At 36.5% G+C, this 25,711-nt stretch overlaps 1 protein-coding gene and 2 long non-coding RNA genes across 6 annotated transcripts in view; 2 read left to right on the top strand and 1 right to left on the bottom strand.

The window, feature by feature from the left end:
* On the top strand, nucleotides 1-1,576 carry LOC124214473 (uncharacterized). The gene is made up of 3 exons (XR_006882124.2): nucleotides 1-654; nucleotides 759-870; nucleotides 1,210-1,576. It is a non-coding gene; the product is annotated as an uncharacterized lncRNA (long non-coding RNA).
* Nucleotides 1,577-1,738: 162 nt separating this feature from the next.
* On the bottom strand, nucleotides 1,739-4,791 carry LOC124214474 (uncharacterized). Of its 4 annotated transcripts, none has more exons than XR_011176593.1 (4): nucleotides 4,605-4,791; nucleotides 3,471-3,757; nucleotides 2,786-3,368; nucleotides 1,739-2,666 (listed from the first exon to the last, which is right to left on the bottom strand). It is a non-coding gene; the product is annotated as an uncharacterized lncRNA (long non-coding RNA). The 4 variants fall into 4 exon arrangements; XR_011176592.1 differs by lacking the exon at nucleotides 4,605-4,791 and adding an exon at nucleotides 3,926-4,408; XR_011176591.1 differs by lacking the exon at nucleotides 4,605-4,791 and adding an exon at nucleotides 3,935-4,408.
* A 3,104-nt stretch (nucleotides 4,792-7,895) lies between these two features.
* DAT (Sodium-dependent dopamine transporter) overlaps nucleotides 7,896-25,711 on the top strand; it is a 509,482-nt gene continuing 491,666 nt past the window's right edge. Inside the window, exons 1-3 of the mRNA XM_046615324.1 lie at nucleotides 7,896-8,166; nucleotides 8,417-8,610; nucleotides 10,575-10,750. Coding sequence (XP_046471280.1) covers nucleotides 8,558-8,610; nucleotides 10,575-10,750 — 229 coding nt within the window. The 5' untranslated portion in view covers nucleotides 7,896-8,166; nucleotides 8,417-8,557. The remainder of the gene's footprint in view (nucleotides 8,167-8,416; nucleotides 8,611-10,574; nucleotides 10,751-25,711) is intronic.

The raw sequence follows: 25,711 nt of genomic DNA, 5'->3' as shown, positions 1-25,711 counted from the left end.
TTTTTAAAAAAAGCCTTGGTTAGTGAATTTCATAGTTATTTCTATCTAGGGATATTCCAAATAGTTAGACAGTTGTTTAATTTCTCATTGTTACAAGATTCTCGTACTTCGAGTTTGGTTGTTGATAAAAATGACAATAATAATAGTCGATAAAACATACGGACGTTCCTGTCAGATGTTACAGCAGAAAACTCTGCATTCCGTAAGAACTTGCGCCAGGATTGGCGGTTTGAGTCGCGCCACTTTTGTTTGCTGCGCCAGTTTTGTCGCGCAAACAAAAAAGCAGTATAAATAAAGTTGGCTTGCGTCTGAGTTGTAGAAAGAAAATTTCAGTACTAGAAAATTTAGAAGAAAATTTCGTTTCGGTAATGGATGTGAAAAAAACCAGACTAGGTAATTTTACCATGCGTGAAAAATTGAATCTCCTAGCAAAATTACAGTTGAAAGAAACCAAAGGATTATCGAAAATAAGAAAATCGATGCGGTGAGTTCAAGGCAGAAGGAGGAATGCTGGAAGAAAATTGTCAACGAATTGAATAGTGAATGCACTGGAGAACATAGAAATGTCAACTCCGTGAAAAGTATCTGGAAAATTAAAAAAAAAAAAAACTCGCAAGCATTATGCTGCAATTCGCCAAGAAGATCTTGCAACAGGTATGTATCCATATTTGTAATTAATTATGATAAAGATCCCAGCAAATAGTAACACAGGCATTGTTTTATTCTGTTCTTTAAAAAAAAAAACTATCTTTGTTAAGGTGGTGGCACTATGGATATAAAAGAAGATCCATTACTGAATTTAGTATAAGGGCGATAACCAACCATCTGTTGATGGGTTGGTGGATGTATTTGATAGCGATGCTACTGAAGGTAATGTTATCTCAGAAAGTTATATTATTGCATAGAATTGTTTAGTTCATTATGATATGTAGTTATCTTAGTTTTAGATAATAATGAACCTGAAATAGCTCAAAATTTTGTTGATGACTAGGATTATAAAAAAGAGTACGAACTTATGGTAACAGAGGGAAGTACTGTCCATAATTAAATTTTTTTATTGCATACAGTAGAAGTAGTATAATAATTCCGTTTGTTCGCTTTTTCTTCGTCAGAAGTAATGTTATAATATAAGAACAATGAAATAGGTAGAAACCAAGGATCTCATTAGTGGTGGGAAGGAATTATTGAAAATTTTGCTTCTCGTTATAGAGTCTCGAAGAAACAGAGAAATCGGATTGGAGTTGCTGGCAACCAAAAATGCGACGTCAACAGAAAATTAAAGAGCTGATGGCATATCAATCCAGTGAGCAATTGACATTCGCCGACGTTGATGCAGCATTGTCGTCATCACATCATGACATTTCAGCATCTCGACCTGGTGCATCGGCATCACAACCTTATCCGTCGATATTGCTGCCAGAATCATCTGTTTTATCAAACTTGCGGCGGAAAAGGATGCGAGCGGCAACAACATCGACACGAGTAAATGTTGTTACTCGTAACCAACATTTTGCCGTTTTGGTGCAATCAAAGTTGGAATTAGTTGAATTGATGAAAGCAGATATGAGAGCGAAATCTGCAATCGAAATACATATTTTGAAAACACAGCTGGAAAAAGAACAATTTGAAGTAAAATTATTAAAATATGAACTTGAACGAAAAATGCATAACTCAGGAAGCGAAAATTGATCTCATTAGAAGTTAAGCCAAATAAACTGAGTTCAGGTGTAAAAATGTACTTTATTTTTTGTTTCCTGATTTTTAATCTTATCATATAATTAAGGTTCATATTTTTTTACATATTGTTATGTTAATAAATACCTATGTTTATTATATATCAAGTACACTTGATGATACGAGCGATATAAAATTCATAAATAACTTTATTTACTATTCACAAAACGTATCAATTTCTACATCTTTTACCGAATGCATCTCCTCCATTTTCAAAACAATCCTGTGAAAAGAGAGTTATCAAACTTGAATTAATTTTCTATCAATCAAACATTTACAAATAACTCTAAATCAACTGAGAACTAATTTACAAACTATAAGTCAATGAACAAGCTCCCTCCCCCTCCCCGAGGCCGAATAAATTTCAACAAGGACTTTTTCGGTTTGGTCGCTGAAGAAAAGGTTTGAACAAAATAATATTCCTCGTACCAAAATTCTCACTTTATAAGGTTTCCAAGGAATAACTATTTCCCTTCTTGACTCCTGTCACTCTAAAAGGTCAATCATAAAGTAAAAATAAATTTTTTATCTTTTTATCTGACAGACTAGACAATTTTTGTGTTTCAACAAGAACAAGATCCCCAACACAAAACCCCTTAAAAGGGCTCAATTTCCAATCATGTTCATCGCATCTAGCTAATACTGATATACGATTACTAAATCTAGCCTGAGCAATTTTTTGTTACAGATTAATGTCTCTATTCTGAAGTACTAACGGAAAATTATTCATAATAATACCCTTTGTAACATCTAACATCAACTTGCTGGGAGAAAAACCAATCGACCAATGAAACATCAAATTAACAGTTTGTTCAATGGAACGAACCCATTTAAATATTTATAATTATTACACTATATTATTCACAATTGTCCGTATGAGCATATGTACAGTCTGCACGTTAGACTTTCTTCCAGTAACTCACTCTAGCAAGCTGAAATAAGTTTAAAGAAATGTATTAATGAATGCTATTATATATAAAATTCGTAAATTCTGGCTTGGACAGATCACACATTGTGATTGGTCTCAATAATAGTATGTCAAGCAGCATACCTTTGGAAATACTTGTTGATTAATATGTTTTGAACAGGATTATTGGCAATCCCATGATTCACTGCAGGTACATTTCCTGGTAACAGCAGTTCATCCCATGGTGCAGGCAAGTTAACATCTCGATCATCCGGTGGTAGTAGATCACTGGCTCATCGAGCGATGTTATGCAGAACAGCAGTTGCTACAATTACTGGCAAAGTCCTCTCGATAGTTTGGAAGCGAGATCCTAGAATTAATATTGGGAATCTTCTCTTCCAAATTCCAAACATACGCTCGATGGTATTAAGTGTTCTTATCTGCGCCTCGTTATACAGTTGTTCAGCCCGAGTTCAAGGGTTCTGTAGTGACGTCATTAAATAAGACCGAAGTGGATAACCGCCATCACCGAGCATAATAGCATCATTGAATGTCCCAGCTTCGAACAACGCGCGTATCCTTGAATTATTAAATATTGTGCTATCATGCACATATCCTTGCCATCATGCTACTATGTCAATGAATTCTAAGTTAGCATTACAAATTGCTTGCACATTTATGGAGAAATATCCTTTCTGATTTCTAAAATATTCTGCATTATCTCCACCTGTAACAAAAGTTGATATAATATTATTATTCACGTCACATTATTTTTACTCATGACTACATGCTTATAGCTAACAATTTGGTACATGATAATTATAGTCACCAAGCGATTGAAGTTTCACATGTGTACAGTCCATGCAACCCAACACTCTTGGAAGTCGTGCAATGTCAAAAAATAGGATTTGCGTACTTTTCATATCATTAGACAGCATAGGAATACGTATAATATTCGGTCGAAGGCGAGCAATCACAGTAGTCACACGATGCACTATTCTATGTGCACTAGTCATACTTACTCCGCTGAAATCACCTGCTGAAATTAAATGACTCCCAATTGCGTAAAACCTCAATGTCAGAAGTAGCTAGTTCATTGGAGATATAAAATTATTTCTGAAAAACATAAACACGACCAGGTTAAAAATATATCCATCCCAGTTTACTGCAATCCCAATTTTCAATAACACAGGCAATCAAGATTACTACCAGGAAATCCCTACTTTTAGGTACGACTAGGGCTTGGGGAGCAGTTTGTAAAATGCAATAAAAATTCTACATTACAATATTTACTGTTGTGTTGTATGTTCTAATTCATGCCCAATATTCATCAGCACCGTTTAACGGTAACTTTTAATAACCGGAATCGGGCTCGGAAATCAACTTCGTCCATATATTAATAAAAATTTGGACGGCTGCGCACTACTTTTGGTCTGCGGTCGACAATATCAACAAAATCCTCATCAACTGATGATGACAAAATATTATTTATCATCGCCATGGATCGTATATTCTTCTTTTTCTTCTTTTCCGTATCACTGTTTCCGGCTTGGATATTTCAAAATTAATATATATTACGCGCGACTCGACAAACAAGATTGACGTAACCTAGAAGAGAACGGTGTTTGCTCCCCAAAATCCAGCGTTTAGTTTAAACTCCGTTGGTATTGTGGAACGCAAAATACCAGTTAACTGGTTAAACCGGGTTTCTGCGGTAAACTCGGTTTAAAGTCAAGTTGTGGAACTGGGCCTAATAGTCTAAGAGCCCGCGACGTCCAAACCTTCGTTATATTATAAAAGCTGAAAATTCTTCTATATATGTCCCCTATGCAGGTATAAGCAAACCCAGCCTATACAACCTGGGTCGCGGTGACTTTGGCAGGTAACAGGTAGTAAAGGTGAGTAAAATTGTGTTTCAAATTTGTGATAGTATAAAACTTAGTTTTCATATATTTTAACTTACAATCATATTAGAAACCGCCTTGTCTATTGGCGGACACTTAGGACGGTAACAACCCCTTTCCAGACACCCTCACGGTCTAATTATTCATAAATCTACTTTCGGCATAGTATAAAATCTGACTTTTATATATGTTATTCAGAAAATTGTACGAATAATGTTTCCACAATCCCCAGTCACTTTCGATGGTTCCCCTATCTTCCCAGACACATTGAAGTCTACTCCAGGCGTGCGCGCGATGAATATACATACTGGGACAATCTCTTGAAACTATACATAGGTATATGTACACCACGACCACGAGGCTTCACGGGGTTACCTGTAACTGCATAGGTATCTAGATTATGAATACTCTAGTACGACAGCGCAGCTCATGGAGACTAGAGTACAGGAGTCCAAAGGCGGAGATGCAGAAAAGGCGTCCGCGAAACTCCGAGATTTAATAGTGCACGGTTTTATCACCAGCGTCGCTCCGGACGTTCTGATCCTATAAATATAGTAATACAGTGATATAGTGACCAAAATTATAATAATTATAATAAACGGAAATATGTGCGGCATCATGGAGACTATTATATTTAATATATATATGGCTACGTCCAGAGTGACGACAGCGCCGCTGTAGCGGAACCCTTATTTCTCATGATTTCGTGGACACATCTTCAATACAGAGATTGGACTCCTGTACTCTAGTCTCCATGGCGCAGCTAGTGGACAAACGAGGAACACAGTTTGGTCACACTAGCGATGAAAATCCCCACCACTTAAAAATAGCCGAGTTCCCAGATCCATGTGTAAGACCGTGATTTTTGCTGAATTCTTCCTTGGGGCTCCATTCCAGTATTCATTCCGTACGGAAATCGAGTGATTCAAAAAATGCTAATCAAAGGCGTTCCGGCTTCGCTCGTTCGGGTTGTTTTTGTTCGGCTGTCCCACAAACCGGAATTTTTACGAGCGGAACGATCGTCGGAAAATGGTAGCGGATGCCTATGGCGTGAAATTGGAAATGCGCTGCTATGATTGGGTGTCAGCGGTTCCGGGTCTATGAATACTGGACCATGGGACACGGGATAAATAAAGACCCAGAATACGGATCTCCAACACACGCATATCCTAAGTAATTATGACACTCGTGTCAGCGTAAACGCACGTAGAAACTGTTTTGCTGTTTATTGTAGCTATTATATTTTAATTAGGGCAACTGTGTGGATCGAATGGAAGGTGGTACACAACCACAGCAGAATGAGGTTGTATATCAAAAATCGTGCCGATTAATCTGTATTCAGGATATTTTGAAGCCTGAATGAAATCATCCTGAACGACAATTATGGGTTGTACATTAGAATGTAATGTGAATACATAAATAATCCATTATGTTTAGGCGAAAAGCTTACGGATTGATTTATTTCTATTTAGTTTTCTAAATAGTTATATACTGACAAGACCTAATAACGCATTCAGCTTTTCTCACCTCGATCTGATTACGCACGTGCTAAGACGTGTTGACACGATGCTAGAAATCGGTCCCAGTTCTCGGATACAGGTTTAGTAACTTAAATTTCACCATCGTTTTGCGCTGGGAGGAATCCAGACGGCGCTGCGGTCGAAAACGTGAAGTTGAATGGTAATTATTTACATGATACCAACAGTGCAGAATCCTAAATAGATAATGCGATTGAATCATAACCTCTATTGTGCTCAAGAAGGTAACTTTAATGTTTTCTGCTTAATATGGTAATTTCCCATTCCTATATATTAATTAATGCATTTCTAATAATTCTATTTATTTTGGAATTTTCATGTGGATCCAGATACTGTACATTTAAAGGCCGATCTTATGCCTGTAAACCAGTTAAATAAATAAATAAATCATATGAAATGACGGATAAGAAATGTAAATTTAAACTACACATTAATCATACAGATTTATGTGGAATTATGTATTCAAAAGTAACGAAGGTCTATTCAATTTGTATTCATTCAAATATATTTTCATTCTATATTTAATATTTACCTTTGAAATTCACACATGCGTGATGAAAACTCTGCAATCATCTGCAATTGGCTGCCTGAATTAGAACAGGAGTGAATGCAGCAACTAGTACGGAATAATGGGACGCGATCCATTTTTTCATCCGCGTTTTCGATCATCGATTTACGTTCGAGTTTGCTGTATACACGATACGAGTTCTGGTAACTTTTTCTCGGTCCGAGAAATCGATCCGATTTCTAACACCGTGTCGACACGTCTTTACGTATGCACAGATGCATCTCATAGATGCATTCTTCCGTTGACAGAACGCAATTGCCCCCCATGCGTATGGAACGGAATGCCCGGAACGCCTCTGATTGGTGCCTAAGAGTAACTAGATTTCCCTCTAGAACAAATGAGTGCACATAGGATACCGGCCTAACGCTAATTCAACTTGATTTGTACCCGTTAACCAACTCCAACTCGATTAATTAAAACCGGACTTTGGCCCTCGGTATAAACACGGTTACAGTTTCCCCAGTCTTTCCGTTGGATCGATTTAATAACTGGATCACGAACATTCTGTCGTTCGCTATTTCTGTAAAGATTCGATTTCACATGTGACCGCGCCTTAACAGTGACGTTCAATGAAGCAAACTCGCATGGGAATAGCCTTATACCATACAGCTTTGGCCGTGTTCGTAAATTGACTGCCAGTACTAAAAATTCCCTAGGACAGAGACAGAGCTGTCCATGAACTCGGCAGCGCAAAAGAGATGAAAGGTTGCTGACAGTACTGTCAGTCAATTTTCGAACACGGCCATTATTCCTAGTCAGTGTTATAGTGAGTTTCACGGCTGCCATGAGTGGCTCCACATTTCGGTCAAAATTCATCTTGTGTTTTACAGCTGGAAATCTAACGGAAAAATGCAATATGGAAGAACTGATCGCCAATGAGTGAGCACCTTTCTGTTTCATCATTGACGGTTCAATCGGAAACTGAGTTGTGATTTGTTACTGTTCATTTCGCTCTGCGGTATTGTAAATGTAACGAATTTTTTTGGAAACCATAAATTGTAAAAATTATTCAATCACGTAATATTGAAAACCTTTTACTCGGCCATTGAAATTCATTTTAGTATTTCATAATCAACCAGCTTCGTCAGATCCGTTGGATCTTACGCCGCTGCATTTGCATGCGATTGATGTCTGTCATTGGCCCTTTCTCTTGTACCTGTTCAATGGCGCTCGTATAAGCGAGAGTTCTCCACCCAATCTTCTCATTTGCTCTTTTCAGAGCTGTAGAAGCATTAAAGTCTCGACGAATGATTTTCTGGTCTGCTTCTAAGTTAACTTTGAGCCTTCGAAAGCTACGTTTAAATTTTAAAACGCTGTGAGAAAAAAGCGTCCGCGAATAAAATGTTGTCAATTATAATTATTTATATTCTTATTATTGATCGTTTTAAAAGTTTAATGTTTTAAATTGAAGTTTGCGAATTGTATTTCAAACAATTCAATAACACCATGCATCGTTATGATTGCTTTAATGTGAAGTCTAATTGATCGCAGTTGGGTTTTCTTCGGGAATTTCGGGTATGGTTATCACCAGAGATGATTTAATGCACTTAAGAATTATACAATTTTAACTTCGTTATCATTAAACTATAAATAATTATATATTGTTCCTAGTATAATTAATAATTCCGTGTAAATGTTGATAATTTTTATCATGCCATAACAATCCTTGCATAATTGCGCGGTAGTATTTGTTGCGACTACGAGCTTCTAGTTTTCCTTAATTATTACTCGGGGTGATTGATTGCATTTTTTTTTTTTGTACAAGTGAGTCCATTTAGTTCAGAATAGGTATGGGTTTGACAGACACGAGTTTTGAGCTACTTTTGACCCTCTGGCGAGTAGTGGTCTTCGGCATCGCGGGGCCTTTCAGATCGTCTGAGTTTGGCATACAGTACCGTGCTGTCCCATGCTGCTGCAGCATCCCGATCATCGCACAGTAGCTGCTCCAGCAACACCAAGGTAAGTCTCTTGAGTAAAATAAACAAACATACATCCCCATATCACTATTTTCCGAAAATGCTATTCAATAACCTGGATATTTTACATTTCACGTATACGTATAATTAGATGTTAGCTTTTTTTTATATTCCACAATCATATTACATACATTCCCGATGTATCGAAATGTCAAACTTTTTTCTTGTAATATTTGTAATGTTTCGAACACGGAGGTATGAAAAAACTTATATCGCTATATTCATTCATTTTCTGTTTTTTAAGATTGTTTGTCTCTTGATTCAATTCATAGCGTGAATTGTTAATGAACTGAAGGGTCCAGAGAAAAAAAAGACTTTAGTTCACTTGAACTGATTTCAAGAAAAATGCAAATCAATATTTGTTTTTTCGTAAGAGTACGTTTGATAGCAATTTTTCTGGCAGGTTTTTTTGGACTGGTAATGGTTTTCTCTTTCAACAAAGATGTTTTCAGAAACTACTCTCTGATGCAATAACAATGGTATCGCTAACTCGTTTTCAATAAAAAATGGAATAAAGCGGCTTTTCCCCTAGACTCTTTAACTAATAAACGAATTACGTGCACATTGAAGATATGTTTTTGTAAATTTTTTCGAAACGTCCACTGACCATAATTTCTATGAAGTCATTCAAACATTTTTTCGTAAGTTTATCGGATACGTAAAATTGTACCCATAATTCTCTGTTATTGTGATCCAATGTGTTTTGTTTGTATTTCGCATGAAAAATATACTTCGTTAATATAAATTCAGGTATGAGTTTTCCAACGAAACTGCGCCCGAATTGAATATTCTTTAGTATTTCGCAACATCATGTTAAGCGTGAACGTATCGTACGGTATTTTGTTCGCGCAGCTGCTATCTCAGCTTCTGGACCGTTTTTATTGCACGTTATTAAAGAGGCTGTCCGTTAAAGATATAGGCGTAACAATTACCAACGCCCACGATCTGTTAATGCGTGTTTCCTCAATTTCCTCAGGTCCGAGCAATTATTGAAATAATCAAAGTACGGAATCGTTTTGTATTTCGTCATAAGTATTTTTTCCAAAAATACTAATCGTAACTAAATGATGTGTTTAACGTTTGTATCAATTTTAAAATCATTTACGCCATGAATTTTCATCTCAGATGAACATTTAAACTTTATCTATACGACAACTGCGATTGGAATTATTGGTTCTGTACATACTTATTACACCTGCTCGAAAGATGGGATAGAACATGAAAAATTCTGAACAAACATTGTAAAAGTGGAATCCGAAACATGATATACTTCTCATTTAGTATCTTGTTTTGAATCCTATTTCACGGTATTTTTTATACCTAACCGCGATCGATTAAATCCTATAGGACTTTTTTAGCAGGATAGATAATTTAATATTATGAGTTGGATATTACCTGATCATAATTTAATTCATTATCTATTATTGAGCAAAAGTGAACCAAATGGGGATTATTCTATTTAAATCGCGAGTAGATGCAAAGCGTGTGATCCACCCGTTGATGATCATAATAAGTTGCTGAAACTAGAAATAATGGTGTTTCAACATCTTTAACATCATTGAGTGAATCGTGGACGATATTATTATTTGAAAACAACACGCGAATCATGCGGTTGACAGAAAACTCTCAACTTTCATCCTTGTGACTTATAACCTTTGAAATAAGTACTTGAATTTGTATAAATCGGATAGACCGGTCATCGCCGATTCTCGCCGACGTCGAAGTACAATGGGCTTGTTAGGGTCGAGTGTGATGTCGAGGGCCATCGATAACCTACGCGTCAGCTCCACACTAACGATACCCTCTGATATCAGCGTACCTGAAGGCCTTGTAAAATTGACACCCCATTACATATCAAGCGAATTATTATTAGCATACCGTTGAAAGATTAACATAATGTGGTGTTCCTCGGAACAGACAGTTCTATTTTGTTTTTCAACTCCTTAGCAAGCGCGACACTATGGCGTCCAGGATAATGAAATCCCCTACTTTGGGGGATGTCGACATCGAACGCAGAGAAACCTGGTCCGGAAAAGTTGACTTCCTACTATCCGTCATCGGCTTTGCGGTTGACCTGGCCAACGTCTGGAGGTTTCCGTACTTATGCTATAAGAATGGCGGTGGTGAGTTTTTTTCTATCCGCATAACGAACGTTTGCAGGTTTTAGATACTGATATCTAGTCCCTTACTTTTGTTTACGTCAAAGTTAAAGTGTACGCTTTACCACAGCGTAGTCGTTAACTTTTCAATTGTTTTGTAATATTGACAACTTTTCATGTTATCGGGAAACGTTTTAGCGTTTTATTGGACAAATTTGGGCGCCACCGGTTAAGAATATCCCACTGCTTTCTTCGCCGGTTATAGAATAGTCAATTTATAAATGACGTGTCACTGTAAAAAATGTTTCTTTAAAAAACCTCTGATCCCGAGAGATGTAAAGTGAATAAATGATTTTATTTTATCGACGTAACGGCAGATCTGTGAAACGACGAGAAAAGTTGAGTGTTTGTGTATACAGTGAAATAGTTTCCGTAGTGTTGGTGAATTGTCGGTACCTTTGAGTAAGGTTATGGAAGACTACTCAGTCGCTGTTATTGAATTATTTTACGGGAAGCCTGTCCGTTGCACGATAGCGTTCGTCCATGGTGGTATTTTTTGATGGAAGTTTAATCCAATCAGTCTTTCATAGCCATGTCAGTGCCAGTCCATTATTTCGAAGAATTCCTACTAAGTGCTATTTAAATTTTTCATCAATGCAAAGTGAATCATCTATACGTATTTTCATATGAATATATGTACATGTACGTAGATAGTTATTTCAAAATCCCACAATCTCTTATGTTTAACTGAAATGGATATCCGTACGTATATTGCAAAGGTCTCATTGAATTAGAGAAATAAGTAGAAATAGTATTCAGAGTAGGACAACTGTGAAATTCGATTATATATGTGAGAAATGATCGACCTTTTAATGAAAGTATTACAGATTTATTAAAAAATTAGAAACGCACTCGAAAGTTCAAATATCAACAAAAAAGCAGTCTTCTCGAAGGGGCGTATGCTTTCGTTTTAAAATGAACATCTTCGTCGTATTTATTGAAAATTTCGAAGTAAACGACGGCATTCATCGGCACAATTCACTGTAGTTTGACATGTGTAAAAAAAAAAAATTCAAACGAAATGGTTATTACTTTCGAGGATTTAATATAGAAGTCAATCATAGTCAATATTGTTTGCTATTCTTCTAGTTATCTAATTAAGATTTGATATTCGTAGTTTCATGTACTAAAGGAATTGTATGAGATGGAAAAATGATGGATTTTTTAGGAACCTTCGCTATACGACTAGTAGGATGAAGAAATTTTTTTTTTTTTTTTGGCAAGGACCGCGGTTGCATTGAGGATTATTAAAGTTGTTGATTTTAGTGAAATTGATAGAGGGTAAAGCAAAAATTGAAGTTAGCAAAAGTTTTAGAAGGCTTATGCTATTTTATTGATACCTGTCGAATCGGCTGAAAAATATCTTTTTTAATAATGGATGTAGACGGATGAAAATTGCCAGTGAAAAGGCGCGTAATATCCATGAACTCGGTGCCAACTAACAAGAGATTCTAAAAATTATCAAATCATTCAACAGTTTATGTGGTCACCATCTTGCAACCGAAACTTACAGGAGATTAAAAAGGTTGGTGGCATATCTCCACAAAATATGTCATTGTTTGTATGTAAATTTCTTCCGAATCGATCATGGCCTGCCAAGGATGCAGTAGTATTTACTCCAACCATGTTATAACTGGAAATTTCAGAGGTCGTAAAACGTATCGTCAAGAATCTTTGTTAAGGAGGTTGGTTCACTAAAAATTGATTTTAAAAACAATTAATTTCAATACCAGATCATCGTACATTAAGTATTTATCAAAGTAATATATTCGTGAACTATAGAGACTTCTTTGAAACTACGAGAATAGAAAACAATGAAATTAAAAACAAAAGTTTAAATATCAATGCTACGTTTTAACCAGCTTGAAACTCGATAAAAATAAGGTCCATTCAGTCGATTACATTCTACGCTGGCTCACTTCATTCTGAAAACTGTTTTCCATAAATTCACAGAAATTTTTTTTTTTATCATGCTGGAGTCGTTAAGTATTAAATGTCAAAATATTAAATCGATATCAAAATGTATGATCAACAAATCGCAATATTTAATTGACTATCGAAAAACACGAAAATCTGTTTGAATGACTTTTTAGGAAAAAGTCGGTTGAACAAACTGATCAAGATAATACATTCATGATAATAATATGATAAATAATCAATTTACGAATATCACACAATACAATTAACAAGGGGTATCGTTTTCTGGCTGTACGAAACTCGCTAAGTGCTTGCTTTTTCGCACACCTGACAGGTATAAAAGAAAAAAGACGCATGCGTGCGTAATGAAACGTGTTTCCTATTTGAAAACGAATTTTTTTCAAATCGACACGTCAGTTGAGATGAAAAATTTATTGGAGGGTTAAGTTCTCCTGTTGATAACGAGTCAAATTGACAAGAACAGAGAAAATAATTGATAAAAATTTATTAATTGGTCAAGAGCTGTATTTTGGTATACCATTGAATATACTGGAAGTGCTGATCTCTATCTGCACGACTCGATCCGTCACAAAGAAAAATGGTTCTTAACTTCCTATTGCAATTTGAAATTTTCGGCTGGAGCGAAGCCTGTTTCGGCTTACGTGTAGAGTACGTTGAGCGTCGCTGCCTGAGCGAGGAGTGAGCGTAGCTGATACAGTGAGACGGCGAAGTCGACTCTGAAGGGTGACGGATTGGGTTCGTTTGCGTTGCTTTTTTTCCTTTTTTGGCAATTCCTACTACTTGGAATTGTAGTACGCGACTAGTACTGGAAGTAACGTCGTCTGTAAGGTTATGAGCCGTTTTTTGACCTTCTAAATCCACAGTGCTATGATCATCGCCTCGATCTTTACCGTCTATCATAAAGAAATCATTAACGGAACCCTCGTTTTCGCGTTGAAATGAGAATCTGAACTTAGCCATGATGTATGATGGCGGTATCCACATATCGCCGCGCGTTTTGGTCCTGCATTTATGCACCCACGGGAGGAAGTGCAGTCTGTTTCACAATGACTTGAGCGTCAGTACAAGTTTAAGACAGTTGAATAACGACAATGTGATGAACAAGTTCCTCCGAAAGTGAAATCGCAGAATTTTTAAATCTATCTGGCTTGACTTCTGTGTAATCACTCTTGAACCAAAAATACTTCAAAAGATTCATATACCGTGGAGATGATGATTGATTGTAAGTCAGAGATTGTAATTTGAGAATATTATTCCTCAAATGCAAATTCAGATCATAATTCGTTGTTAAAACACTGTCGGAGAAAGGATAGATGAAATTTTTCCACACCCTAAAACCGTAATCGTCAGGGGTTGAATCTTTTCGGTTCTTTTAGGTACAATTTTCAACGTATCGTCTTTATTCGGAGGTGTGTGTCATGTACAGCTGCAGGGCAGTGGCCACTCCATGAATCAATCAATAGCACACTTTTTGAATCAACGTTGGGGACAAAAACATGCTGCAACCAAGTTTTAAAATATTCTGAAATATTATAATACCATATTTCTGTACATATAACTTTTTCATTCCCATAAGTGAATAATCATGAAATCTATAAATCGTTTTTTCCTAAAGTAAGTTTACCAGACTTTGATACTCCTGCGTACACATTATCTGGAGGAAATAATGTCTGTTGCGCAATTGGACCAAACACACTACTTGGTTCTTTGAGAACCAAAAAAGTGGGGAAAGAAGTTTTCTTTCAGCTGACAAAGTTGGCTGAATTGTGAAACTGTGTATCGTAGAAGCAACTGACTACACTAAACACTCCACCTTCTTTTCTCCTTCGATACTTACAGCATTAACCATGTTGGATTTCAAAATTGCACGGTCAGAATTTGGTCCAGTAATCTCACAAATCCTTGAAATACCGAGCTCCGCAAGATTACGCGGTCGCAAAATCAACTCTGCATGAAGGCGGTCGCAAATTTGGGCGGGTGGTTTTTATCATTAACGCAACAAAATGTTATCTGAACGAATAAGCTCCTCAATTGTTGCTTAGAAAAAGTTTTGTAATATTAAGTAAGATAAACTGAAGCAAAATAATACCAATTCAATGTGACATTATTTCGAAAAATGCAAAAACAGGTATCCCTTACTTGTTTCTGCTCTTTGAAATGCAATTAATCGCATTTAAATATGAACAATAGTATTTTCTTTATAAATAATTTGTAACTTTCAACCCTTCCAATTTTCGACCATTTAATCTCATTGTGATCGCACAAAATGCATTTTTCATTATTCGCCATGAGAATCATGTTCCAAATAGTTTCATTCAAATATCTCAACTAAAACCATGCGAAACTGCGAAACTACCACTGGGGATGCCCAACTTTGGGAGTTGATTTCACCCGTTTAAACCGTTTTTCCGCCAATAAAAAAATACCTCTCGCTTGGATTTCAATGAAGAATAATATATCCGAAAATTAATGAAATCTGAGGGACAGCTCGATATCATTCCTCATCAGTTGCAGGTGCACCGTGTACAGGCATGGAAAAACTTTCTGTAAACTAACAATAAGTAATACTATGATGAAAAGCTTTGTCGACAGTTAATGCGATAACGATATTATGTATCGGAAAAAAGTTGCTGTTATGCAAATAATTAATTAAATGTATCCATTTATTCTAACTAACTTGTCTCAATTGATTAATAATTCATTTGATTTAAGTAAAATGTCCTAGAATCTACTAAATTTACATCGATACAAGTTTTGTTTGATTCAATTTTTCTTTTCTAAAAACAAGTAAATATTAGCTAAAGACTCTCGAAATAATTGAAGGCGATTTGAATCCTCAAAATAAACCCTCGATTCGAATAAAATTTACCATACATAATTTATAGTAAAATTTACCCAAATTGACATTTTGTTATTACTCCGTTACCAACAATACCAGATGAAAAATTTCTTCCGATTGTAACGGACTTTTCGCTTCAATATAAATATACAGCCATAAACAAAAATGAAATATACAGTTTTTACGTGCTCAGTTTGTGTTCTCACTCATGACTCATTCTTCTCTCTCCTATCTAGTAGACTCTCCATTTCACCTTCCATTCTCAGAACCCTGATTCTGCTCTTTGCTCTCTGCACTCACCGAAGCTTCATTCGGCTCGTCCTAGGACACTACTCACCTACCCTCTGAACTGCATTCTTTGTCTTCACTGTTCCACCAATTTCCTCAGAATAAATATATTATTGATATTCTAAACATACGTAAAATTATTCAACCCTCAACCTAACCTCCGGTTGTCCTAGAACGTCAAAGCGAAGTCCATTCCTTACCGCTCGGGAATAAACGACCTTCAGGTCATTACATGGTTAATTGAATATTTTATTTAGAGAATGTTTCTCTTGTCGCCTTTCTTTTCAAGATCTAATTTATCACAAAGATTTGACACATCGACTCATGCACAGTATTTGTAATTTGTTAATGTTGACTTTCGCAACTTTTCATACTCTTACATTAAAGCCAACATTCTGATACATGTTTTTTATATAGAGATATATTTTCCCTTGATGGAAAAACTGCAACTTTTACATTTACTTGTACATGACGATATTTTATATAATACACCATGTTTTCCGAGCTTCGCATTAGAAAGCTGCAGTACACGCGGAAACTGCGTTGTAACGAAAGGTGCCTGTTAGTAGAGCTGGGGGTCCGGGGGGTGCAAAACCCCTCGGCGGGGCAAAGAGGCAGAGCCCTTTGTGAGGAGTTGGGGGAGCCCCTCCTCCAGGAACAAAAAGAAGAAGGAGAGGAAAGGAAGGAGCGGAATGAGAATAATAAGAAGATAAGTAACGAGAACGAGAATATGAAAAAAAAGGATCGTTTACTTTCAAGTCCTAGGAGTCCAAAGAAGGCTTAAAATAGTACTCTAGTATCTGTCTAGACGCACCGAAAGCGAAGAAAACATGATTTTGTGGTATAATATACATTTTCGGTTGCCGAAGACAGGTGGATTCTGCTGAAATACCTATAGCCTGAAGTGCATATGAAATGTAGGTGAACTCAACCTATGTTTAAATGCCCATGCAACATTTTCACAAAATAAGCTGGTATATTTCACAATGTGAAACATGATGGTTTTTGGTGCGTTTGAGATGATTCGAACGTCTCTAGAAATTCTCAATGTTAAGAACCTCACAATGAGTGATTGTGTGTAATGGTTAATTTACAAGAGATTCAAAGGGATCGAAAACTCTCAAATATACTTATAGTTGCTTGAGAGTACAACTACTCTGCAGCTGAAGTACGTTTTGAAACATGTGTTTTTCATCGATTCAGAGATAGTTTGATTTTGCATCTCATCGCTCGTTTGTATGATGTACAGTTCACCTTGGTATGAGCACATTAAAACGAAACGCGTGCACTAAGTCATATCGATTCCATTCTGATTGGCCCTTTCGAACCTCAGAGGGTAATTTCAAGTAATTTGCCTGATGTTTCTTTAATCATCCCAAGGTGAATACACGTTGAATTTTCTTATTCAATATCCCTCACTGTGTTTTCATCATTCACTTATACATCCGTTGCATTGTAATTGATTTTCTCGCAATAGCGTTTTTTTAATTGAAAGCGTGTAGAAAATTCAAATAGCTGCGTTTATTGTGGACTTTTTCAAGACTTACAGACGCGTGCATAACCAATTGAAATCCGAATACAGATCATTTCCAACATGAAAAGTGTCTAAGTTTAATCTATATGACTCTAATTCTTAAATTCATAAAAAAAAAAGAAATGAATAAAATCGATCCAGCGAAGCTGGAACATCACTCATCATCAATTAAATTCTCAATCACGCCTATTTATAAAGAAACAGAAAATTTATTCAATATTTCACGTGTAAGTAGTAATAAATCGAAGAATTGCTTCCTGATTAGTCCTTATATCGACACATAGAGCAACATCATTTCATAAATTTATCGAATGGCCATTAGCTCTTAGCAAACTGTCGTATGCCTGGTTTGCACTGACAAGAAAGTTACCTCAGGTGTACAATACTGATTTTCTCCATATTGTGATGTATTTATAAATGATAGTGTATAAAAAATGTATTAAAAAAAGCACTCCTAAACTGGACCCACAGGAAATAAGGGATGCAGCCACTGATTGTGAAAGCACTACACATATTATCTTTTGTTAATAGTGAATAGATTTCAATTGGTTATATCAAAAAATTTTAGGTTATTATAGAAAAATCTTAAGACACCGATATTTGGGGGTCCACATCAGGGATGATTATTACCCTGAAGGAGAAGCCTGAGTAAAACAAATTGCCCAGGCAAAGTGAATAATGCTTATTTCTCGTCGCTAATTGTATATTCAAATATAATTTTTTATTTTTTTAGAAAGTTGGTGGTCAAGCAAATGCCGCGAAAATGCCTCTCAGTTGCTCTGAGTAAACACTCGTGTACGAGGAGTAAACTTAACTTTTTTCATGCTTTCTTGCGATTTTCTTCAATGTATGTGTCTGAATTATTCATGATTATTACTTATCAACCAGAATTATTAGTTCTTAATCAAAAGTACTTATGATTACCCTTTTTACAGGTAGTCGAATATTATTGTTTCTTTTTCCGAATTGTCACTCAGGGTGACTTGTTTCAAAATGAGGGTACGGGTCAAAGTGGATACGGGCAAAGCTGATGGATATCTAAAGTTTATCGCAGAATAACGTGATCGAATAGTGGAATTAGGAATCAAGATGGATGTACACCCTAAGAGTGAAAATACTGTTGGAATAGCTTCCAAATAACATTATCAACAGTTCATGCACGGGTACGTTAGTTTACATTAAACAATGCAAGTGAATAAAGACTTTCATACGACTGCAATTTTTTCAACGTAAATTGTAAAGCTCAAAGTATCATATGAAATAGTTAAGTTAACAACTTATGCATGGTAACTGTTTATATGATGATTTTCGTTTATTGCAAAAATTCGTTACTGGAAAATCATTACAAACATACGACGGGGATTGTTCATGTTATTTGGAAACGATTCGAATAATAATCTCGCTGTTAAGGATTACATCCACGCTACAGGTTTTTTTAGACTAATTCCATTGGACTAGCTTTGGTACTTACTTTTTTGCCGACAATGACGAGTGTATCTATAAGTCTCATCACATGTGTTCAGAATCCGTTCTGTCCAGGCTTCCTCTACTACACGTATTACGAAATGAAGAAAATCGATAAGATTCACCTCGGGTATTTTCCTCGTAAGTATTTTCGACTCGATTTGTGGTTTGCTGCAATAAGAATCTAACTTGTCATAGTCCCTCGATGTGCGTGAAATCCGAAAAAAAACTGAGCCACTTTAAATGTAGTAACCAATATTTATGAATTTGAAATGTGAAAAAGTTAGTTGTGCTTTGTGCATATAAATTTGATAATTTGAATTGACTTTAAATTGGTAAACACGTAGAAGACTTGTCTACAGTGGAGGAATGAAAATATTATCGCAGTTAATTGGGGAATTCGAGTCCTGCGTTCCTTGCGCCGAGAATTAAGTTTAAGCTGGAAATGAGCGAGTAATATACACCATAGTAATACGGTGTTAACAAGGTGGCTAATTGCCATTTAATCAACGGAAAATGACTCGCTGTGAGTTTAGTGGGGCTGTTTCTAGTCGGGTAATGTAACTTTATCTACGTACCTATCGTATACAGGCCAGGGTGCTCGGACAAACATTTTAATATCAATGTTTGCTTTATTATTTATTTATCATCATAATAAAATGTACGAAATTACGGAGAATCGAAGTAGTATAATAAGTATTCCTACATTAATAAGAGATTAGAGTATTTCTAAATGAGTTGTTATAATATTGACAAATAAAAGTTCGTACTGCACGTTTAGAAACAGTGTTATCTACTGTTGGAAAATTGGAAATGTGAAAGTGTTACAGATGTTATGTCCATTATGGACAGTTCATATTATTTGGGTTCTTTCCCGCTTAAAGTACGGATATATCTGAAGGGTGGTTATAATCGGATATAGTTTGGATTCGATGAGGACGTCAGTAGGGTACTGATTAAATGGTTTATTGTGCATAATTGAAAATAAATAAAAGACCAGGAGTGATAGTGAGTGGCGTGAGGCTGGATGGAGATAGAAAGACAGGATATAGACTATAATGTTAATATAAGAAATGTGGGAAAGTACGCAGTAGGAGCAATAGATGGTAAAGACGTGTGGCGGTACACCGAACATAATAGGATAAGTAATAAGTTTTTCAACAATAATTTTGTCAGACATTTCTCTGACGGTGTTTTATTGATGAATTATGATCTGAATTTGCATCTGAAAAATAACATTATTAAATTGCAATCCCTGACTCACAGTCAATTAACATCTCCACGATATGCCAAACTTTTCAAGTAGTCTTGGTTTAAAAGTAGTTACACAGAAGTGAAGCCAGAAGGATTCAAAAGTCCTGTGGACTTCGGTTTCGGAGAAACTTGTTCCTCACATTGTGAAATTCCAGGATGCGATAATATTGCGATTAATCGTTGTTCCTGGTGCAAGAAGTCCTTATGTTTTTATCATTTTTTCGACGATTACCATTACTGCAGTACTTATAATGAGTAATGTAATGCATATTCCTCCGAATACGGAAATAATGTGACAGTAAATAACTAATTATTGTTGAAATTCAATATATTGTTGGGTGCGTAGTAAGTCGAGATTTGTATTCATCGCTGTACAATAATGTGTACTTGACGGTCGACTGATAGCGAAGAAATCAGACCGGAAAAAGAGAAAGAGAATTAGACTATAGACTTGGAGCTAAACTTACGTATTCGGATTAATAAAATAAAATAAAAACCGATTTTCCTCATTCGTTGTAATCGTTTCATAAATATAACAATATCATATTTGTATAATTTTGTGACATCTACTATGTGATGATTCCAAAATTGCAAGGTCAGAATCAATAATATCAATTGATGCGCGGCTGCACATAATGACTGCATCTATTGGACTGGCCGCCCGAAATTCAGATCTAAGTTTAAACAGCCGCAAAAGCGGTGGGGACAAGCTATTTTAATTTTTTTACCTCTATGGTTTTTACGCGCCAGTCAACCAGAAAAACTGATTCATTTTTATCATATGTCTCGCATGATACGTCGCAACAGACAGATCAAATTAGAACTCCGCCGAAACAAAATGTAATTATTTTGATGCTTCTGCGTCACAAGATAATTTTAATTTTGTCAATGGTATACAAGCCATTTCATGTTAACTTTCCGATTTAATTCAATGTTTTGGAAAAAAATAATAACCAAAGTCCTAAATGTTTACAGCATTAGCGATGTTGATTCCAAAATTGTAAGCTCGCAATCGATTCCAGTAACCTCACAAAATACTAAAATACCGTGCTCCGGAAGATTTCACGATCGTAAAATAAACTATGCCAGAAACCGTTCGGCAATTTGTGGGAGTAGTTGCTGTTATAAATACAACCGAAATTTATCGAAACGAAGAAGCTCCTAAATTGTAGCTTAGAAAGAGCTTTGTAATGTTAAATAAGACGAATTGAAACAAAATAGTGCGATTCTAATGGGAATTCGGCTGCACGTGTATAAGGGTAGTTCACCCTCTAAGTGACGTTATTTTGAAGAACGCAAAAATACGTGTCCCCTCCTTTTTTTTCCTGTTTCAAATGCAATTAATTTAATTGAAATCTGAACAATAGTTTTATAGTTATGAAAATTTTTTAACTTTGAACCCCTATAATTTCCGACTATTCAACCCCGTCGTAACCGACCAAAATGCATTATTCTTTATTGGTCATAGGAATTATTCTCCAATTGGTTTCATTCAAGTATCTCAACTGGAAGTATGCGAAGCTATGAAACAACCACTGAGGATGCCCAACTTTGGGGGCTGATTTCACCCTTTTACACCGTTTTTCCGAGGATAAAAAAAAATACGGGTCGCTTAGATTTCGATGAAGAATAACATATCCTCAAATGGTTGAAATCGGGGGGGGGGGCTCAGGCAGTTTCCTTACGAGTCATGCAGAAGCTTAGATACAAATTTTTGAAAATGACGGAAAAATCGAATTTTTTCAAATTTAAAAAAATCTCCAGCGGCCGGGTTTGAGCGCATCAAGCTTAAATTTTGAGAATCACCATTTTTTCTGACTTGCTTTCGAGAAAAAAAACGGCAGCTAAATCGGTGACCTACCCCTGCAACTTTTCGCCGAAAAGTAATAGATCTGCCCATCGGAGAACACTTTCAAGATATTGCACTTTCGAAATTTGATATAAAAACAATTGATTTTTTGAAGTTGCTAATAGACCCTAACCCCTCGTGGTCGGGATCAACCTAGGTCACTCGCGTGGTAGTCGTTCGTGATTGTTAGATGCAGGAAGAGGTTCGAGGATATCCATTGCCACTCTCTCAAAACGAGCTCCAACGTTATAAATCTGAAGTGAACTGTGATCCTTGGCTCGAGGTCCCTTTATAGCCATACAGACTTGACATATTTTGCACCAGTCTTCTACATCAGCTCGACAGTAAGACCAAAAGTAACGCTATTTGATCTTGCAGGAGGTCTTGTTTGAAGCGAAGTGGCCGCCATCTGGAGAATTATGACGGACGGCTAGTATTTGTGGAATCCGATTTTTGGGAACCAAAAGCTGCGATCTGAGTTCCCATAAGTCCGAAGATTCCCATTTTCGGTACAAAAAATCGTCGATTAAATAAATAGAATCCCATTGAGCCCAATAAATTTTCAAATACAGCACGGCTGAGGATAGTTCTTGCCAGTGCGAGCCAGCTTCTACTTCTTTCCAGGATCTAACCTGAGCTAAGGCGTTATTTCTAGCTGTGAGATCTGCCATTCTTCAAATTGTCCTTCGAGTGAAATTATATGAATAGCAAGAAGGACATCTCGATATATTTGTAGGTGCGCACACTGTTTACAATCCGTCATTTCTTTACTGGCTCGACAAAATAGGGCATCACCGTTTCCATAATGAAGTCCAGTTCGTTGACAAATCTCGAAGTCGTATTGCTCAAGCCTCTCTATCCACCTAGCTATCTGACCTTCGGGGGGGCTTATTGTTAAGCGAAGGTAACCACCTTAAAAAAGCATGGTCTGTTCTGATGGAAAACTTCCTTCCATACAGATTGTTTTTATGACAATTGAAAGTTCTCTCCGGGCGACAAAAATTTCTCTCTGTTTTACCAACAATAAGGACTCTACTATAATAACAAGTCACACTTTCTAGGCCTTCCTGAACCTGAGATAGAACTTTACCTATTCCAGAAAGTAAAGCGTCAGTATCCAAAATGAAAGGAAGCTCAGCTTCTGGAAAAGTTTAAATAGGCGAAGAACTAAGGCAGGTATTCAGGTGATTGAAAGCCTTTTCGCACTCCGGACTCCATTCGAAAGGAACTTTATTTCCAGTTAAATGATGAACAGGCTTTGCTATGATGGCGAATCCTTTCACGAATCTTCAGCAGCATGTGCATAGTCCCAAAAAAGCTCTGAATTTATTCTTTGTTCGTTGGCGTGAGCCACTGAGATACCTTTTCGATCTTGGCAGGATCCGTTTTCACTCTATCAGCTGAGACGATATGACCAAAGAACCTAATTTCTCGTGGGAATAGATGAATTTTTTTAGGCTCATTCGCAAGCCTGCCTGCTTCAGTCTAACTAAAAACTTCTTTAAAGGTCTGTACCTCTACTTCGAAAGTTTAACCAAAAACAATTACATCATTCGATATAGGTACAAGGCATATTTTCGCTATGAGTCCTGATAGAATGGCTTCCATCATACGTTCAAAGGTAGCTGGAGCGTTACTCAGACCGAAAGGCATAACCCCAAACTGCCGTAATCCTCCGAGTCTGGTCACGAAAGCTGTCCTTTCATTGTCCTGAGGATCCATTTCAACCTGCCAGTAGCCGATTTGCAGTCGATAGGGCTGAAACAACTAGCCTCGGCTGCCAAGTCGAAAGTTTCGTCGATCCTCGAAAGCGGCTAGGAATCGTTTTTCGTGTTACCGTTCAGTTTCCTGTAGCTGATACAAAACCGCTTCCAACCGTCCCTTTTGTAGACTACAAGCCCTTGGATTCAAGAGAATTTATGACTTTAGTGTACGATTGAGGTTCTACACTCTTATTGTTAGTTGATAGCGCACTATATATCTCTGTAGCGTATCGGCGGAACTACTACGTTTCTCCGAAAATTATATGTTGGATGCTGCTACTCTTCTGGATTAGCTGGATAATGCTCCTCTGCAGGTATCTCCTGTTCAACTTGCTGCTGTACATTTCGTTCTTCAGGTTCTGCAGGTGCTTGATATGCTTTATTTCTCTTCACGTCATCGTCTGGTATAAACCAAGCAATAGAGCAGAAAACGAGTGAATCTGTGACAAAAATATTACCAGGATACTGACTGTGCGATTACACGGAAAACGGTCCGTCATTATATTCTGCTATGTTTTCGAGTTGCAATTATAATTTATTAATTTGTTATAAACATTTAATAGCAAAAAATCGTGCTTGTTTGTTTTCTTTTGTAAGTCCAAAACTAATGAAGCAATCTTAATGCTTTGAGTATACGAACTGCAGAGAATCAAAAGTCGAAGAAAGCGAGTGTTACAACGACTCGATAAGAATATTATTAACGGAGAAAGGCCGGAAAACCCGGAGAAATCGGCATTTTTTCAAAAATTAATAATGCTGCCAATTTTTAAGTTGCCGCACAGGCTCTTCGCGAAATAGTAGTGATTGATAGGTACCTTATTTGTGCACAACGCAGGTGCTGTCAGATAATTGGTTTTTGCATAATTGCAATTAGAATTTTTTATGCATTATCTTGCAGCGTACCTGGATGCATCCAAAGTAGTCTGACTTCAATTTTCGAAACAGATTTCAAACAACGCTTCTCCGCGTCTGCCGCTCTACCCTCACTACTCAACCGTTTTTACGCGTTCATCCGTTTTCAGTCACGTTTGCAAGGATTTTTCACTTATTTCGCAGCATTTCAATGCAAAACGAGAATACAGGTTTGTAGTATTATATTTCTACAGATCTGCACATATCCGATAGAAGTGGCGCCTCTTGTCGAGAATAGGTTCTATTCTACGCCTGGAACATACTGAACATTGTTGACCTTTCGGGGCTCCCACTCCTTATTGATCTATGCATCGACCAATACAGTTTTTGCACCGCGTGCTCGGAGTTGTCTTCTATCTGGAACTATCACGAATATTTCGTCTAAATACTATTCGTAATCTACCAATCAGTCTTTTCTCGGAGACATACGTTTTGAAGCCCGGTTAGGGGACGGGTTGCGCCTGACCATTAATTGTACGAAAACCCATATATATGATAGTTCTTGGAAATTATCTGAAAATTATCGAATCTGAATATTCTATATATTTTCATGTAGTATATGTACATGTACGCACAAATCTTCATTATAATATAATAATGAATGAAATGCATTGGGTATAGATAATTCTTCATGGGTATATGAATTATACATACGTACATTAAATTTTATTTACGATTATTTTTCTGCGTGGGGATACATTATACCCTCCTTCTATATCAAACGCGAATTCGTATAGCTATTCAAGAATTTAATAATGTTAATATATAATTTTCGTGGCATTCAATAATAAAAATAAATATCCAAATGCATATAGTATATAATATATGTATATTAGACCTGTCCTTAAGAAGGGCACAATCGAATTTCGATGGTCTTACCCCCCAAATTGGTTCGTAATAATTCAAAAAAAATGTCAGAATTTTTTAAATTTTTTCCCTCCATATTTACCCATTGCTAGGAAGCCTTACTTTTTCCCATAAGAAAAGCATTGATTTTTCGTGATTTTTAATCTTTTTTTTACCGCTGCCTTAATTATCAGCTAAAAAATCGTGAATTCTCAGAAAATGTTGACAGTTATGTTAC

This window comes from Neodiprion pinetum, chromosome 3 (assembly GCF_021155775.2).
Source record: "Neodiprion pinetum isolate iyNeoPine1 chromosome 3, iyNeoPine1.2, whole genome shotgun sequence".
In the NCBI taxonomy this organism is placed as follows: domain Eukaryota; kingdom Metazoa; phylum Arthropoda; class Insecta; order Hymenoptera; family Diprionidae; genus Neodiprion; species Neodiprion pinetum.
The sequence above is the reverse complement of the archived record's forward strand: the minus strand, read 5'-3'. Positions and strand labels throughout refer to the sequence as shown.